Below are 15,852 nucleotides of genomic sequence, written 5' to 3' on the forward strand. Positions count from 1 at the left end.
TTGAAAGAATTTAATTGATGAAATCCAAGCCTCAGGAACCTTTCATATTTGAATTTTTTTTTCAAGTAAAGAATTTGCAATTAGTCATAACAATTTGGGATCGTCTAAATAATATAGAAAATTTTATAAATTGGTACTTGAATCTCCTCCTTGTGAAAACGATACTATTTTTTTCATTTTCTCTAAAGGCCTGGTTGAATTCTAAAATGCCTAACTCTTTCACCACTTGGAATGCCTTGTCACAAGTTTTTCTGAGTAAGTATGTTCCCCCAGGTAAGATTGCCAAACTTAGAAATGATATTTCCAGTTTTGTTCAGTTTGATGGTGAATCTTTGCATGAAGCCTAGGAGAGGTTTAAATAATTGTAGAGGAAGTGTCCACATCATGGTCTTCTTGATTGGCTGATTGTACAGACTTTCTATAATGGATTAACAGATTCAATCAGGATTACTATAGATGCAGCTACAGGAGATAATTTAATAAGTCAATAGAAGAGACTTATGAGTTGTCAGAAGAAATGGCCTTTAACTATTATCAGTGGTCTAATGAAAGAGTTATGCCTAAGAAAGCTCCAGGTATGTATGATGTAGATGGCATAAACATGTTGAATGCCAAGGTTGATTCTCTAGTAAAAATGTTTGGTAAGCTGGGCAAGATGAATTCTGTTTTTAGTCTTGTAATGAGTTGTGATTGTTGTGGAGCAGCCAACATGAGTTTTGATTGTATGCAAGTAGAGCAAGCCCAATTTGTATCTAATTTTAACAGGCAGCAGCAACAGAACAACCCTTATTCCAACACATACAATCCAGGCTGGAGGAACCATCCCAACTTTTCATGGAAAGATCAAGGTAACCAAGGTAGCAATTCAAGACCTTCCATCCTCCTCGTTTCCAGCCAAGACCATCCCAACCAGAAAGTAAGCAGCCTTCAGAGATAGCTATTGAGAAGTTAGCTAATGCTAGTTCAGAGAGATTTGAGAGACTGGAAGCAAAGTTTGACTAGTTGGTGAGTTCCAATAGAAATGTGGGGGTGCAATTGGGGTAGTCAACCAATTCCATCAATTCTCATGGACAGGGTAATTTTCCTAGTAAGACAGAGGTCTATCCAAAGGAGCAATGCAAGGTAGTCACCTTAATCGGTGATAAAGTAGACCATGAAGAGGTGACTGCCCACTTACCTAATCAAGTTGCTTACCACTTGGTCTCACCACTTACCTTGCCAAGACACCATCCCCACTACCCAACCTTGAACCTTATTCGCCCCCCCCCCCCCCCCCAAAAAAAAACACATTCCTTTTCCTCAAAGGCTTCCAGAAAAATTGAATTAGAATTTTTGAATTTCTATGAAATTCTTGAATGTAGGTCACAAAAGTGTTTATTTATTTCTGGTTCAAGGAAACTTCTGACTGACTTAACATTGGTAGGTGATGGCAATTTTTCAATAATTTATATTTTTGTTCAGTCCACCTCAATACCTCCTGCTGAAATTTTGTGGCCTAAAACAATACCTTCCTACACCATAAAATGACATGACTCCCAATTTAAGACTAAATTGGTTTCCTCACAATGCTGAAAAACTCAAGACAAATTATCTAAACAACTATCAAAAGAAAATCCTCCATGATCTTTTCAATAATCAAAGAAAATAGTCATCATGCAACAATGAAATGTAGCAGGTGATTATACAAACCAAAAGCCATCCTACGAAATGCAAAAGTAGCATAAAGACAAGTGAAGGAATGGGAGTGGCATAAGAACAATGAAACACAAACCAAAAGGCATCCTACGGCATTACACAAACCAAAGCTACTCCCTCCCCCAAAAAATTGTAGGTCTTCCAAAAGCAAGCACTTACAAAATAAAACTTTCCTTACGTGCTCTGCTAGGGTTTCCTTGTGCTTGTAGGGGATCCTTCATTTGGTTTGCTTCTGCACTGGTGTGGCTGCATGGCAGTCGCTGATGGCCATGCTATTGCTACAGTTTCACAACCCATTCCTGATATCACAATTGCTCCTTGTGTGCCTAAGGTCATGGACGGTGAATTTTGTTCCAGTTTTTGAAAGAAGAAATAACTCAATCGGCTAAACCCTTTTGCTTCTCCATCATCTAGACGCAATATGTGCCTTCATTCACAGTCGTTGGGGTTTGTCCTCTACCCTAATGGTTTCCTCCATGAAACTTCCCTCCAATAGGTTTGTAATGTTGGCTACAGAGGTTGACTTCGTGAAAGCTTTGTCTTGTGAGTCATGCGAAATGAATGGAGTTGCTTACCGTGCATTTCATTGGACTCCAGATTTCAATGAGAAACAAGAACCATCTAGCGTTTCCGTGTGGGTTTGCATCCTAACTTCTATCAAGAGTCTTTATTTCATATATTTATAGCACCTATTGGTCAGTATTCTCTTGGACAATCCAACTTTTCTGGATTAGTGCTCTTGGATTGCCAACCAGTTGGAAGCAAGAGGTCTTCTATGAGACTCTGCCTGTGTATCACAGAAAATGCAAAGTGCAAGGGCATAACTCCAAGACCTGTCGTGTGGGGAAATCTGTGCATGGTGAGAAAAATCATTACCATAAGAAAGGTGATCCAATTTTTGGTGAAACCAATTCTGGAACCTTGCAGGCTGGTGAGTCAATGTTAAATCCTGTAGAACTAATCTCTGAGAAAGTGAATGCTGAACCAAATAGTGCACTATTTGAAAAACCTATTATCAATGCATCCCTATCCTCTTCACATGGAATAAATATTAAGGATGCCATAGTGGCCAATGCTGGGAAGGTGCTCGTGCCCAAGGAGGATGCAGGTACTCTCTTGACTCAGAATCAAAAGGCTTCTTTTCATTTTGCAGAGCTTAATCCTTCTGTTTTGGAGGATCCCGTTAATATTGATATGGAACCCAACACTTGTTTGGATGAAATGCCTTTGAATGAGAACCCAGTCTCTCAGCTCGATGATGTTGTTTCGAAGCCCGACCCTAATATTCTCCCAAACATTCTTCCCCATGATAAAGAATACCACTCTAAATTTGAAGGTAAAACCCCTAAGAAAAAATATCAGAAGAAGAAGTCTGTGAAAGTGAGGAGTTCCATTCGGGTCCTTGCTTGATCTTCTACCTCGTCTCCATGATCGACCCTCTCCTTGTTTGGAATCTCTGTGAAATTGATACTTCTAGGCATCGTTTAAAGACTTTAGTTTGTAAGTTCAAACCTAAGATCGTGACAGTTTTGAAATCCTGACAAAGCTATCCGGTTGATGCATTCTTTACATCTTGATTTGTTTATTTCTAATGCGGCAGTTTTTACATCTCATGGTTAGTATGGTAGTTCACCTTTTCATCTTGATTCATTTATTCTTAATCATACTTAGTACAGTAGTTCTCCTTTTAGTCTTCACCGTATGGCACATACTAACTTTAGGTGAAACCCCGCTTCGGTATCATTTTCTTTTGGGAACCATTCGAGGCTCGTCGACTGTACTTCGTAGACTTAAGGGTCTCCACTCCATTTTAGTCACTCCTGAGTGGACAGAGGAGTTCAACTAAGGTATTGCCCAGTCCTATCATTTTTGGTCTTGACAAAACTTTAAACGACTCTTTTCTTTGTATAAATAATTTCACAAACCCAATGCATGTGACATGGACTATGAAGCCTTGTACTTTCATGAGACATATACTAATGCATGCCGAGACCCAATATAAACCATACATCATGAAATCATGTGCAACCATATATACTCCACGTTATGACTTGAAAATATTAGAACATGTGACCATGTTCTTAATAAACAATTGTAAGATATTTGAACAACAAACAAGGAACAATGCATTCATATTTTCACATGTTATATACATGGCCGAAACATGCAAACCTTAATATCCATGATCATGGCCGAAACATGCAACATTGAAATACACATTACACCAACTTTTCATGAACTTAGAATCTTTTTATGTGTTCGGTGGAACATTATCAATGAACATACATTTGTAGTTGAAATCATGCAAGAGAATATTGTTATATATATATATATAACAAAGCAAGTATTCCATGAACTTGAACCTCCAAGGGATTCGGTCATACAACAAGTATTCATAAACATTTTTAAAACATGCAAGCCCAAACCCTAGATGTGGCATCACATCTCATTTCCATGATGTAAACCAAATAGCAATAAACCATTTCAATAACATGGTAAGCAAACATGCAAGAAACCAATTATATAACATGGTAGGGTATCATCACCTCAAATACAATCATACAAACGAGTTCACATAACATGTATATCGGATATCCGAGTGTAAGTTAGAAATTTACTAACAAAAATCCAATGTCCAAGTAAAATAAGCAAATCTGAAAAATGTAATAACAAGGTCATAAGAATCCATTATTTCTAAACCCTAAGCCATGCATGAGTGAGTGAGTGAGTGCTCTAGTTTTCTTTGTTGTTAATTTGCTTAATTGCCTATAAAGCACGATGCTGAATCTCAACATGTAAATGACAAGCCCGACTATAAACAAATCTATAAGGTGACATCCCTAAGTTAGTTTTGAATGCAGTCCTATAAGCCCAGAGAGCATCAACCAGTTTTTCAGACTAGCCATTCCGAGTGGGACAGACTGTTTTTCAAGAATAAGTTTGATCTCTCTACTGGTCAATTCAGCTTGATCATTAGTCTAGGGGTGATATGGAGTATAGAATTTGTGGGTTTTTGAAAATGTTTCTGCAAAAGTTTTTGAAAAAGTTTGTCACAAAAATGTGAACCCCCATCACTAATAATTGCCTTGGGCATGCCAAAACATGCAAACAATTCTTTCAAGAAATGGATGACAACTTTATGATTATTTGTTCTACAAGGTATGGCCTCTACCCATTTTGAAACATAATCCACAGTAACTAAAATATAAGAATTTCCAAATGAATTTGAAAATGGTCCCATAAAGTCAATCCCCTATCAATCAAATATCTCAAGTGTAAGAATATGAGAAAGGGGCATCATGTCACGTGCTGTGATTTTTCTAGGTTTCTGACAAGGCTCACGTGCCTTTCAAAAAAACTCAACATCTCTAAAAATAGTGGACCAGTAGAGTCCACTTTGTAAAGTTTTGGCAACAGTTTTCTTAACCTCAAAATGGCCTCCACAAGCCCCAGTATGACAAAAGTGAAAAACAGAGGTAAACTCATCATCAGGAATACATTGGCGCATCAGCTGATCAGCACAATACTTAAAAAGATAAGGAGTGTCGAAGTAATAAAATCGTACCTCTGCAAGGAACTTACACTTGTCCTAAGCTGTCCAATGCTTCGGCATCCAATTAGTGACTAGGTAATTCACAATGTCTGCAAACCATGGAGTGTGTGACACTGTAAAAAGATCATAATCAGGAAAATCTTCATTCAACAAAGGAATGGTGTGGACACATCAGGTAGCTACAGTCGTGACAGGTGATCGGCTACCATATTCTCGACTCCCTTCTTATCCCAAATAGTGATGCCAAATTCTTGGAGCAAAATAATCCAACGTATCAACTTGGATTTAGCATCCTTCTTTGCCAACAAATACTTAAGAGCATAATGGTCAGTAAAAATGATAACATGAGACCCAATAATGTAAGAATAAAATTTATTTAAGGCAAACACAACAGCTAATAACTCCTTATCAATGGTGGTGTAATTTTTCTATGCATCATTCAAAGTATGACTTGCATAATGAATGACCGAAGGCTTATTGTCCACTCTTTGGCCAAGAACGACACCAAGAACGAAATTACTAGCATCGGTCATAATCTCAAACAACAAGTCCCATCGAGGAGTTTGCATAATAGGTGCAACTGTTAAGTGTTCCTTCAGGGTCTCAAAAGCATGCTAGCACTCATTAGTCCAAACAAAAGTAGTATCATTTTGCAACAAAGTACACAATGGTTTTGCAATACTACTAAAGCCTTGAATGAAATGCCAATAGAAGCTAGCGTGATAAAGAAAAGAACGAATATCCTTCACTGTCTTCAGAATAGGCGGTTGAGATATTAATTATATCTTGGCCTTGTTAACCTCTATGCCATGTTCAAAAACTAAATGTCCAAGTACCAAACCAGTAGTGACCATAAACTGACATTTTTTCCAATTAAGTAATAAATTCTTCTCCTCACATCTTTTCAACACAGCAGCAAGATTTTTTAAACAGACATCAAAACATTTAATAAACACAGAAAAGTCATCCATAAAACCTCACATATGTCATCTAGCATATCAGAAAAAATGCTCATCATACAACACTGAAAAGTAGCAGGTGCATTACATAAACTAAATGGCATTCTTCTAAAAGCAAAAGTACCAAAGGGGCAAGTGAAGGTGGTCTCCTTTTGATCCTTTGGTGCTATCACAATTTGATAATAACCAGAAAAGCCATCCAAGAAACAATAAAAAGCATTACAAGCTACTTTTTCTAAAATTTGATCTAGGAAAGGTAATGGAAAGTGATCTTTTTGCTTGACCGAATTCAACTTTCGATAGTCAATACACATTCTTCAGCCCGTTACCTTCCTAGTCGAGAGCAATTCACCATTAGCATTTTCAATAACAGTTAAACCAGATTTTTTTTGGACTACTTGTCTCAGACTTACCCACTAGTTGTTGGAGATAGGAGAGATGATGCTCATAGCTAACAATTTTAGCACTTCATTCTTCATCACCTCTTTCATGGTAAGATTCAACCTTCGCTGTGCATCACTAACTAGTCTCGCATCTCCTTCCAGAAAAATGTTATGGGTACAAATTGAATGGTCAATACCTATGATGTCTGCAATAGTCCAACCCATCACTCCTCGATGATGTCTCAACACTGTTAATAATTCTGCTTACTACTTCGAAGTAAGCTGAGAATAAATGACTACAGGAAATGTATCCTCAATTGGGCCCAAAAAAATATACTTCAAGTTCTCAGGTAGTGGCTTCAACTCTAGTATTGGGATTTCTTCTTCTGATGACTTCATGGCTCTTGTAAATCAAGAGCTTCAAAAACTGTCCTACGCCAATTACTTGTATAACTCACATCTGATAACTGAAGAGACCCAGTTATCTCTGTCAACTGCCCATCTGATTCTATCAACTCTAATGACATAGGAATTGTCTCAACAAGAACCTCAGACTGCTCAGAAAAGTCATCCTCATATGCACTTTCAAAATCAAATACTGATAACAACTCCGAAACATCAAAATCATATACCATATCAACAGCATGCACATCGGAATCATCGCATCCACTAGGTATCTTGCAAGCATTGAATACATTCATCTGCAATCTCATATTCCCAAAAGTGAGCTTCAGTACTCCACTTCGAAAATTGATAAGTGCATTGGAAGTAGCAAGGAATGGGCGTCCAAGTATGACAGGTGCATAGTGAATAGTAGAGACTAGCTACTGCATGTCAAGAACTACAAAATCCACTAGGTAATAAAATTTATCCACCTAGACCAACACATCTTCAACTATACCCCTCGGCATTTTAACTGATCTATCAGCCAACTATAGTATGATAAAGGTCTTTTTTAGCTCACCCAATCCCAACTGCTCATACACTGAAAATGGTAGTAAGTTCATACTACTCTCCAAATCAAGTAGAGCTCTCCCAATGCGTAACTCACCAATCATAATGGAAATGTGGGAAGAGATAGGAACTCCAAACTTCTGAGGAGTCTCTCTCAATATCAATGCACTAACTTACTCTGTTAGGAAGGCTTTATTCTTCACATTCAGCTTCCTCTTCACTGTGCACAAGTCCTTCGAATATTTTACATAGGAAGGGATTTGTTGTATGGCATCCAAGAGTGGAATACCAATTTTTCCTTGCTTGAAAATCTCCTAAATCTCAGTGTGGTATTTGTTCTTTTGGCCAGCTACCAATTTCCAAGGATAGGGAACCACAAGTTGGTATCCCTTACTAGTTTTAGCCTCTCCACTCACAGGCTTCTTTAACTCTAACCTCACTTCCTCTGGTTCTTTCTTAGCTTCATCAGTCTCTGTTACATTTTAATGTTTAGAACCAACTACCTAGTTTTCCTTGGTCATCTCAAGTTGGGAAACTTCCTTTCCACTTCTTAAAGTAAGAACAGCCTTTGCTGTCTCATTAACGTCCTTTAAGACATGCACGTGCTGTTGTTGTTGCCTGTATACTTGAGGATTATGCTAAGGTTGTGCTGGAAATTTCCCTTTCTCTAGAGTGCTCAAGGTGGTGCTCATCTTATTAATGGTGTCATGCAACTCATTTATGGCCTGAGTATTCTAATTGTTTGTGATGGCCTGAATCTACATGAATTGCTGAAGTGTATTAGCCATATGTGTCGTACTGTCATCTAGAGACTTCTTTGCAGATGATTGAGGCTAAGAACATTGTGCAGCTACATGAGGCTGAAATCCAGGAGGCACTACAAAGGATATCTCTGAGAACTCTGATATGGCTGATATTGGTGCTGAGGAGCACCCTGATGAAATGGCTGCTGCGAAGATGTTGGAGACCGGCCAGGTTGATCATTTCTTCATAAGAAATTTGGGTGATTCCTCCACCTCGAATTATATGTGTTGAAAAAAGGCTGATTCAGTGTTCTGTTAATCCAGTTAGCTGATTGCATCTCCTCAGACCTGCTTTCTTGAAATACTGGTATAATCGGGCAATCTTGGGTCTTATAGATCAAATGAGCACATATAAAGCATGCTTCTACTACTTTCACAGCCTTCACTTTTTCCATTTCCATGACTTCCAGTCTTCTAGTTAATGCAGCTATTTAGGCTTGAACATCAGTGTCCTCCTTAAACTCATATCTAACCCCTTCAAAAATAGCCTTTAGTGGTTGTGTTGTTAACGACACTCGATCAGTCTGAGTGTTTCACTGTTGTGCGCTCTCAGTGAGATAGTCAAAAAATTATAGTGCTTCGTCAGGTTCATTGCTAAAGAATTCCCCATTGCACATCGTCTGAATAAACTGATTGCATTCTGAAGTGAGACCAGTGTAAAAATAGCTCACCAACCTTCAAGATTCGAAACCATTATATGGACAGATGTTTACCAAATCTTTAAATTTTTTCCAACTGGCCTGAAAAGTCTCATCAGGTTTATGATTGAATTGGCTTATTTGCTCTTACACAAACTGAGTTCCCTGAAAAGGAAAAACTTCTTGTAAGAATTCATGCTGCATATCAGACCAACTAGATATAGAATTAGGTCTCAAAAAATTAAATCAAATCTTCACTTTATCCTTTAAAGAGAAAGGAAAGAAACGAAGTCTAAAAATTCATCAGTAATGGCCCTAGTAATAAAAGCAGTGCAAGCCAACTCAAACTCTGTTAGGTGCTGGTAAGGAATCTCAGAATCCATCCCATGGAACTGTGGTATCAGTGACATCATGCCATGCTTAATAGAAAATTAGGTGCATCATTGGGTAAAACAATGCATGAAGGTGTAGTGGTACGAGTGGATTGCAAATATTCCTTAAAAGTGAGTGGATTGCAAATATTCCTTAAAAGTGCATGGTACAGGTGCAGCCATGGTTTGTTCAATTTCAATATCCTCGCTCATAAAAGTGACAGAGCTTTCTATCTTCGAGTTGTCTATACTACTTTCAATTCTCGATATAACTCTAAACAACCTATTTGAACTGTCTCTCACCCATGACATGAAACATTAGTCTAAATAGCATAAATAAAATTCAAGCGACTGAGTAGTAGATGGCAAGTAAAATCTGTAATTAGAGATGAGATAGTGAAAGAAATAAAAAAATAAAGAGTTTAAATTTAAGTTGGACAACTGTCCCAAGCAAAGGTGCCAAAAGTTTGATTCACTAAAAAATGAGTAGTACAAAGACTATCCTAAGTGCAGGAGGATGTTGTGTAATAATTAGGAATAAGATTCCTAATTTTTCTCTTAAAGGAAAGTTGTTTAAATCCAAACTCGTATAAAATGGTGAAAGTTTCACAAACAAAAGTGGTGGTATGTACAATGAATGGAAGAGTGCAACGGAAATAAAAAAGACACTAGTTATGGACTAGATTCATATTTTTGGATGTTTTGAGTGTTGAAATGGAATGTAAAAGACTAACAAATTGAAACTAACAATTAAATAATCAACTAAGCTAAACAATCATCATTAATTAACTTGAAAATTAAATAATAAAATTGAAATTATTTAAGTCCTAATCAACCTTTAATCAATCTAAAATGCAATTGTAATACAAATTTAATGAAAGTTTAAAGAAACAAGAAAAATAACTAACATAAAATAAAATAAACAACAAATAAAATGCCTAAACTTTTAAGCCAAATATCAAGAATACACCATAAACTTCAAATTGAAATTAAATAGAAAGTAGAAAATAAAAAGAGCAAGCAAATGAATGGAGATGGAGATTGAAAGCGGTGAAGGAAGCTAGACTATAGTAGCAATTGGACCACTCAAGGAGCTCTTCAACGGCATTGTAGTTCCTATGTGAAAAGAGAAGAATGAATAATCCCCCATAAGCTTGACTCGTGCAGCACTGAATTAATGCCCAGAGAAAAATGTCTGTGTGGTGCTGAAATACCCCCAAAAGGAAATTGTGTGCGGCGCTGAAATGAATTAATGCATAAAATGTGTTGTCGTCCCTCCAGGTCGCAGTCCCAATGTCAAAAGCCATATGTATCCTTTCCTTGCGGCGTGCAAAAGCTAAATGAAAAGCCCTTCTTTCCCATTCAATCGGTGCGGTCAAGCCCAAAATTAAATGAATTCTTCTTTTTTTGGTTTCGTCTCTCAGTTGAAGTCCCAATACCAATATATATCCTATGTGGCGTGAAATGCCCAATACGAAAAAGAATTCCTTCTAGGTCCCAGCGTGTAACTTTTAATAACTCCAAACTTCCATTTCTTTTGATCACTACATATAAAGATAAATAAAATAAAATGAAATGAAATAAGAAGAATAAAATATATAAAAAATGTATTGTGCATATAAAGAAAAATTGCCCAATTAAATCACAATTTCTAAAATTAAGCATAAATCATGCTATTAACCAATTTAAATCACAACTCGAATTTATTCATCTTAACATTTTTTTCCATATAAAATCAATAATAATGTAATAAAATAAATAAAATATATTGGTTCTAAATGTATAAGATATGCAATATTTTAGCTCAATCATCTACGGAGGAGAAGATGCCTTGCTATAATGGAAGGTATTCTGGAAACTCATGAAGCTGTTGTTCATTCTATTTGTATGTGGCTTGGTTCCCTTTGTCATGTGGCTAAGAATCTCATGCATTTGTCTCATTGGGATGGCAAGATATTTGAGGCCTTGCAGATTAAACCGATTGTGCCAAAAGCTCCTTGTTGCAAATTGGTTAAGTGGATTAAACCATAATCAAGATGGTATAAATTGAACACAGATGGTACTAGTCTCAAAAACCCAGGCACTTGTGGCATTGGTGGGGTTATTCAGAATGATTCCAATTGTCTTGTCAAGGCTTATTCCTCTTCTATTGGTTTGGTTCCAACAACAAAGCAGAACTTTTGGCACTCCCTCAAGGTTTGAGAATTTACAAATCTCTACATATTTTTAATGTGATAAGTGAAATGGATTCGATAGTGGTTATTTCTTGTTGGATGAGATCGCGTTGTGGTGTGAGGTATCTAGAGGATTTTTTGAAGGAACTTGTTGGGTTGGCTCGCACTCTTCATTGTCGTTTTCAACATGTGTTTTGTGAGGGTAATATGGTGGCAGATTGGTTAGCCAAGGAAGGGGCCACAGGCACTGATTTGGGTTATTCTAATAATTGTGCTTTGCCACAAATTCTTCAAGGTTTGCTCCATTTGGATTTCTCAGGCCTTCCATCTCTAAGATGTTAATTTCTTTGGTATTTGTTGTTTTGTTTCCTTTGTCATTACATAAGAATGCCATAGATTGGTTTCTTGGTTGCGGTCTTGATGGGTTTTCTCATGGGCCATTTTTGTTATCATAGTATTCCTCTGCCATAAGTGAGATTATTATTAATAAATTTCGGAGGGAGTCACTAGTGAATATGTGACTTCCTGCTCTTCTTAAAAAAAAAAAAAAATCTTCATTTTCTATGAACAACCTAACTATGAAAACTAAATTCAACAATATATATGTGTTATGTGCTCTTCATGATTGTATAATGTCTCCCATATATGTATATATATAGCTTTCACCATGGTTGACTGAAGAACAGTTGAACATGATGATATCTTGTATATTTTGACATGGCTTTATGGAATGTGGTTTGTGGTATAATGTCTAGTACTATGGGTATATTGATGCAATGTATGCATATATGCTTGGTCTTCAAATATATAATTAAACTTGGATATTTACGTGTGTCTACAGGAATATATATTGGTAAGTGGCTACAGGGATAGCATTCCCATTCCAAAAAACTATAGGAAGAAGAAAAAAATATAACCTATGCATGGTTGATCAACTGAGCCACCATTAATTGTCTAACATTAGAATATAAGTCATCGTGATCTTCAATTTTAGGATATATCAATTGGGCAAGTTATGTATTAATGATTTCTAGCAATTTTGCTATAAACCATTAATTGCCACAACAAAGTTTTACTTAATCCTTGATTTTTTCCAATCCACTACATACCATTTGTGATGCAATTCAAGCAAAAACGACATAAAAACTGTGACACTAACAAAATATATGTATGCAATATCATTCGGCCAATTGCAATTCATTCATATTTGCAACAAGGTAATCAGTGTCACTAAAAAACATTATTTGAGTCTAGAAATTAACCATTTTTGTCCATAGTTTTAGAGTCGCAATAGCTCTGTTGCCAACGAAATGTTTATATTTACGGCACTACTACTTAACTGCAAATATAACTGACATTTTTCTACCATTCACTGGCATTTGCAACAAAGTAAGATGTGCCACAAAAAATAATTATTTGCGGCATTATAATTATTTGTGACAATAATTTTTGTGAGAAAAACTATTTTCCTGCAAAATTTTTTATAATTGAGCCATTAAGGCATAAATAGTGAGTTGCAAATATATTTCTAGACCACATGGTTGGCCGTTTGCGTAACACCAATAGCACGTACATTTGTGAAGATATTTATTGATGCAAATATTAGTAATTGCGACAATATATATTTGCAACCATAAAAGCAGCTCACGAATAATATTTTTTTACGTTGATATTTTATATTTTTGTCACAAAAATAATATCGCAAATGTATTTTTATTCACCATCGGCTTACTCTTTTATGTCGAATTTTTTATATAATGGCGGCGATAGAATTCACCACAAATATGCTAGACATTTGTGTCATTCACAAGTTTCGACACCATAAACCTTTTGAGACGCTTTAATAGTATCCACGTTGTGTCGATTGGATTTGGACAAAACAAAAATTTTGCCGTCATTTTATGGGATTTTAGCATCAATTTAATGGGACGCAAAAGAACATTTCTGTTGTAGTGAAATCTCCATGGAAGAAAATGGTACAAACATTAAGGGCATGTTTGGATAATAGGATGATATGAGAATTATGTAGATGGTAGTGAAACGGTTTGTAAATAGTAGTTAAATTGTTTAAGTTAAGATATTTTATTGAGTTTTGAAAAATGAGAAAAAAAATTTGATTAAAAATATTATATAGTTAAAATTTGTTGGAATATTATTTTTGTTTTGAAATTTGAAAAAGTTATATTATTTTTTGTGTTTAATTTGTTTAGAAATTTGGAAAAATTGTAACGATTAGATAAAAAAGTTGAAAATTTGAAATTAAATATTTTGTGTTTGAGTGATATTTGGAAAGGACATTAAGAGAAATTTTGAGATGAGATATTTCACATATTCTCTAAGTTCCCAAACAACCCCTAGACTAATATATACCGCAAATATTTAAAGAAGGTTGTATTTCAAAGTTTGTGGACAAGGACAACCCAGATACAGCAATCAAGGTAGATATAACCTCAATATCATATGGGCAATTAGATAAGGGATGGGTGTGGTAGAGGCCTCAAGAGGGTCTACTTGGGGAGATAATGATAATGAGCTTTGGGGCCACAAAGGAGTGGCTGCACAAAGCATAATCCTCTCTTCAGCTTAACTGAAACAGAACTTACGTACAGTAATGGGGGTAACTTCCACCATAAATGAAAAATGGAGGTTCTGTATATTTGCATGCTTCGTAGGCTCCATCATCCTGCTTTCCTGTCTGAAACCTGACGAAGACGGGATAAACCTTTCGGCTTCCAGAAACATTACCATAACTATGACATGGTCCAATGACTCGAACCAACCTTCATCATCTGGCATGCAATTCTTGCAACTATCGAACGCAACAGAACAAAGAAAAAACGTAAACGAGAAAGAAGAAAGCTGCAATATCTTCGACGGAAAATGGGTATATGATCCAACATCAAGTCCTTTATATCATGGATCACAGTGTCCATTTCTTAGTGAACAAGTTAGTTGCCAAAGGAATGGGAGGCCAGATTCTGAATACGAAAAATGGAGCTGGGAAGCCAAGGGGTGTCGGATTCCGAGGTAAGCAGTTAAAAGGTTACCAGCTTATATTATATTATATACATACATATATATATATATATATTAAGTCCATTTTTGACAAATTTTGGTCTCCCAGCTTTAATGGTACAAACATGTTAGAGAGACTTAAAGGGAAGAGAGTAGTTATAGTTGGGGACTCAATCAATGGAAACCAGTGGGAGTCGCTTGTTTGCCTTCTTCACTCTACTATTTCTTCCTCACGAACTCACACTGACATGAACATACATGACAATATTTTCCGAGCGGAGGTAAGAGAGCATGATGAGTTTTGTGCCGCACCACTATAACATGCAGGAGGGAAAGCTCTTAACAAGATTAATATTTTTCTAACACAACAGGAGTATAATTGTTCTGTTGAATTCTATCGAAGCTCCTTTCTAGTACAATTGGAAGGAAACAAAGAAAATGGTGGCCGAATTCTAAGGTTAGACAAGCTTTCTGACTGGGAAAAGAAATGTCGTGGCGCTGATATTATGGTATTTAACACTGGTCATTGGTGGGTGCATGGTGGTAGGTTAAAAAGGTAAGATTGCTAATCGGAATCTTATATCGATGTAGGGAATTGAAGGAAACTTGTATCTAACATGAGGGACGTACGCAGGTGGGACTTGTTTCAATATAAAGGAAAGGTGGTGGAGGAGATGGAGGTCCAATCAGCATTTGGGATGGCAATGAAGACCTGGGCTCGTTGGATTGATCGCAACGTAGACAAGACCAAGACAAAGGTCTTTTTTCGAAGCTTTTCACCAGTACATTATGGGAAGCAGAGGTGCTACAATCAAACCCAACCCATCATGGATGAGTCTTATGTAGCAAAATCTCCCAATCCGATTGTAGAGGTTGTTGAGAGAACAATTAGACGCATGAGGACACCAGTGAGGTACTTGAACATCACAAAACTATCACAATATCGAAAAGATGGGCATACAACAGGATTCACAATAAGGCAAAAGACGCTGCCAAAGGCAATGAAACAGAGTCAACGAAAGTTTCGTGGTGATTGCAGCCACTGGTGTTTGCCCGGAGTGCCGGATACATGGAACAGGCTACTATTTGCATCTATGGTCATGGACAACTCTAGTGACACCTCTTAGTTTTTAAGATACGATTTTTTTTATGTTCAATTCATAGAGATGAACAGTGTGCAGATCAGAAATGCTGCCCGACTTTACTGCTTTGCAAGGACTTCTCACCCACTAACTAGTTTTATTTTCTACCCTAAACTATAGAAAGTTTTAAATGTTAACACCTTAAGTTATAGATATTATTCTAAT

The 15,852-nt window shown here is 36.6% G+C and overlaps 1 protein-coding gene and 1 non-coding gene across 2 annotated transcripts; one reads left to right on the forward strand and one right to left on the reverse strand.

Moving 5' to 3' along the window:
• Positions 1-284: 284 nt before the first annotated feature.
• On the reverse strand, positions 285-391 carry LOC122305966. Its single transcript, XR_006241391.1, has one exon. It is a non-coding gene; the product is annotated as a small nucleolar RNA R71 (small nucleolar RNA).
• Positions 392-14,017: 13,626 nt separating this feature from the next.
• LOC122304094 (protein trichome birefringence-like 42) lies at positions 14,018-15,852 on the forward strand. Its single transcript, XM_043116137.1, has 4 exons — positions 14,018-14,557; positions 14,655-14,826; positions 14,917-15,101; positions 15,180-15,852. Exons 1-4 carry the CDS (start codon positions 14,142-14,144, stop codon positions 15,670-15,672), a joined length of 1,266 nt encoding a protein of 421 aa, XP_042972071.1. The 5' UTR covers positions 14,018-14,141; the 3' UTR covers positions 15,673-15,852.

The sequence above is a fragment of the Carya illinoinensis genome, chromosome 3 (assembly GCF_018687715.1).
Source record: "Carya illinoinensis cultivar Pawnee chromosome 3, C.illinoinensisPawnee_v1, whole genome shotgun sequence".
NCBI lineage: Eukaryota > Viridiplantae > Streptophyta > Magnoliopsida > Fagales > Juglandaceae > Carya > Carya illinoinensis.

Excerpts from the sequence above, each read along its gene's own strand:
- LOC122304094 (XM_043116137.1), top strand. The coding sequence starts at position 14,142 with ATGGGGGTAACTTCCACCATAAATGAAAAATGGAGGTTCTGTATATTT. Across the intron at positions 14,558-14,654 it reads AAGGGGTGTCGGATTCCGAG|CTTTAATGGTACAAACATGT; the intron begins GTAAGCAGTTAA and ends TTGGTCTCCCAG. Across the intron at positions 15,102-15,179 it reads CATGGTGGTAGGTTAAAAAG|GTGGGACTTGTTTCAATATA; the intron begins GTAAGATTGCTA and ends GGACGTACGCAG.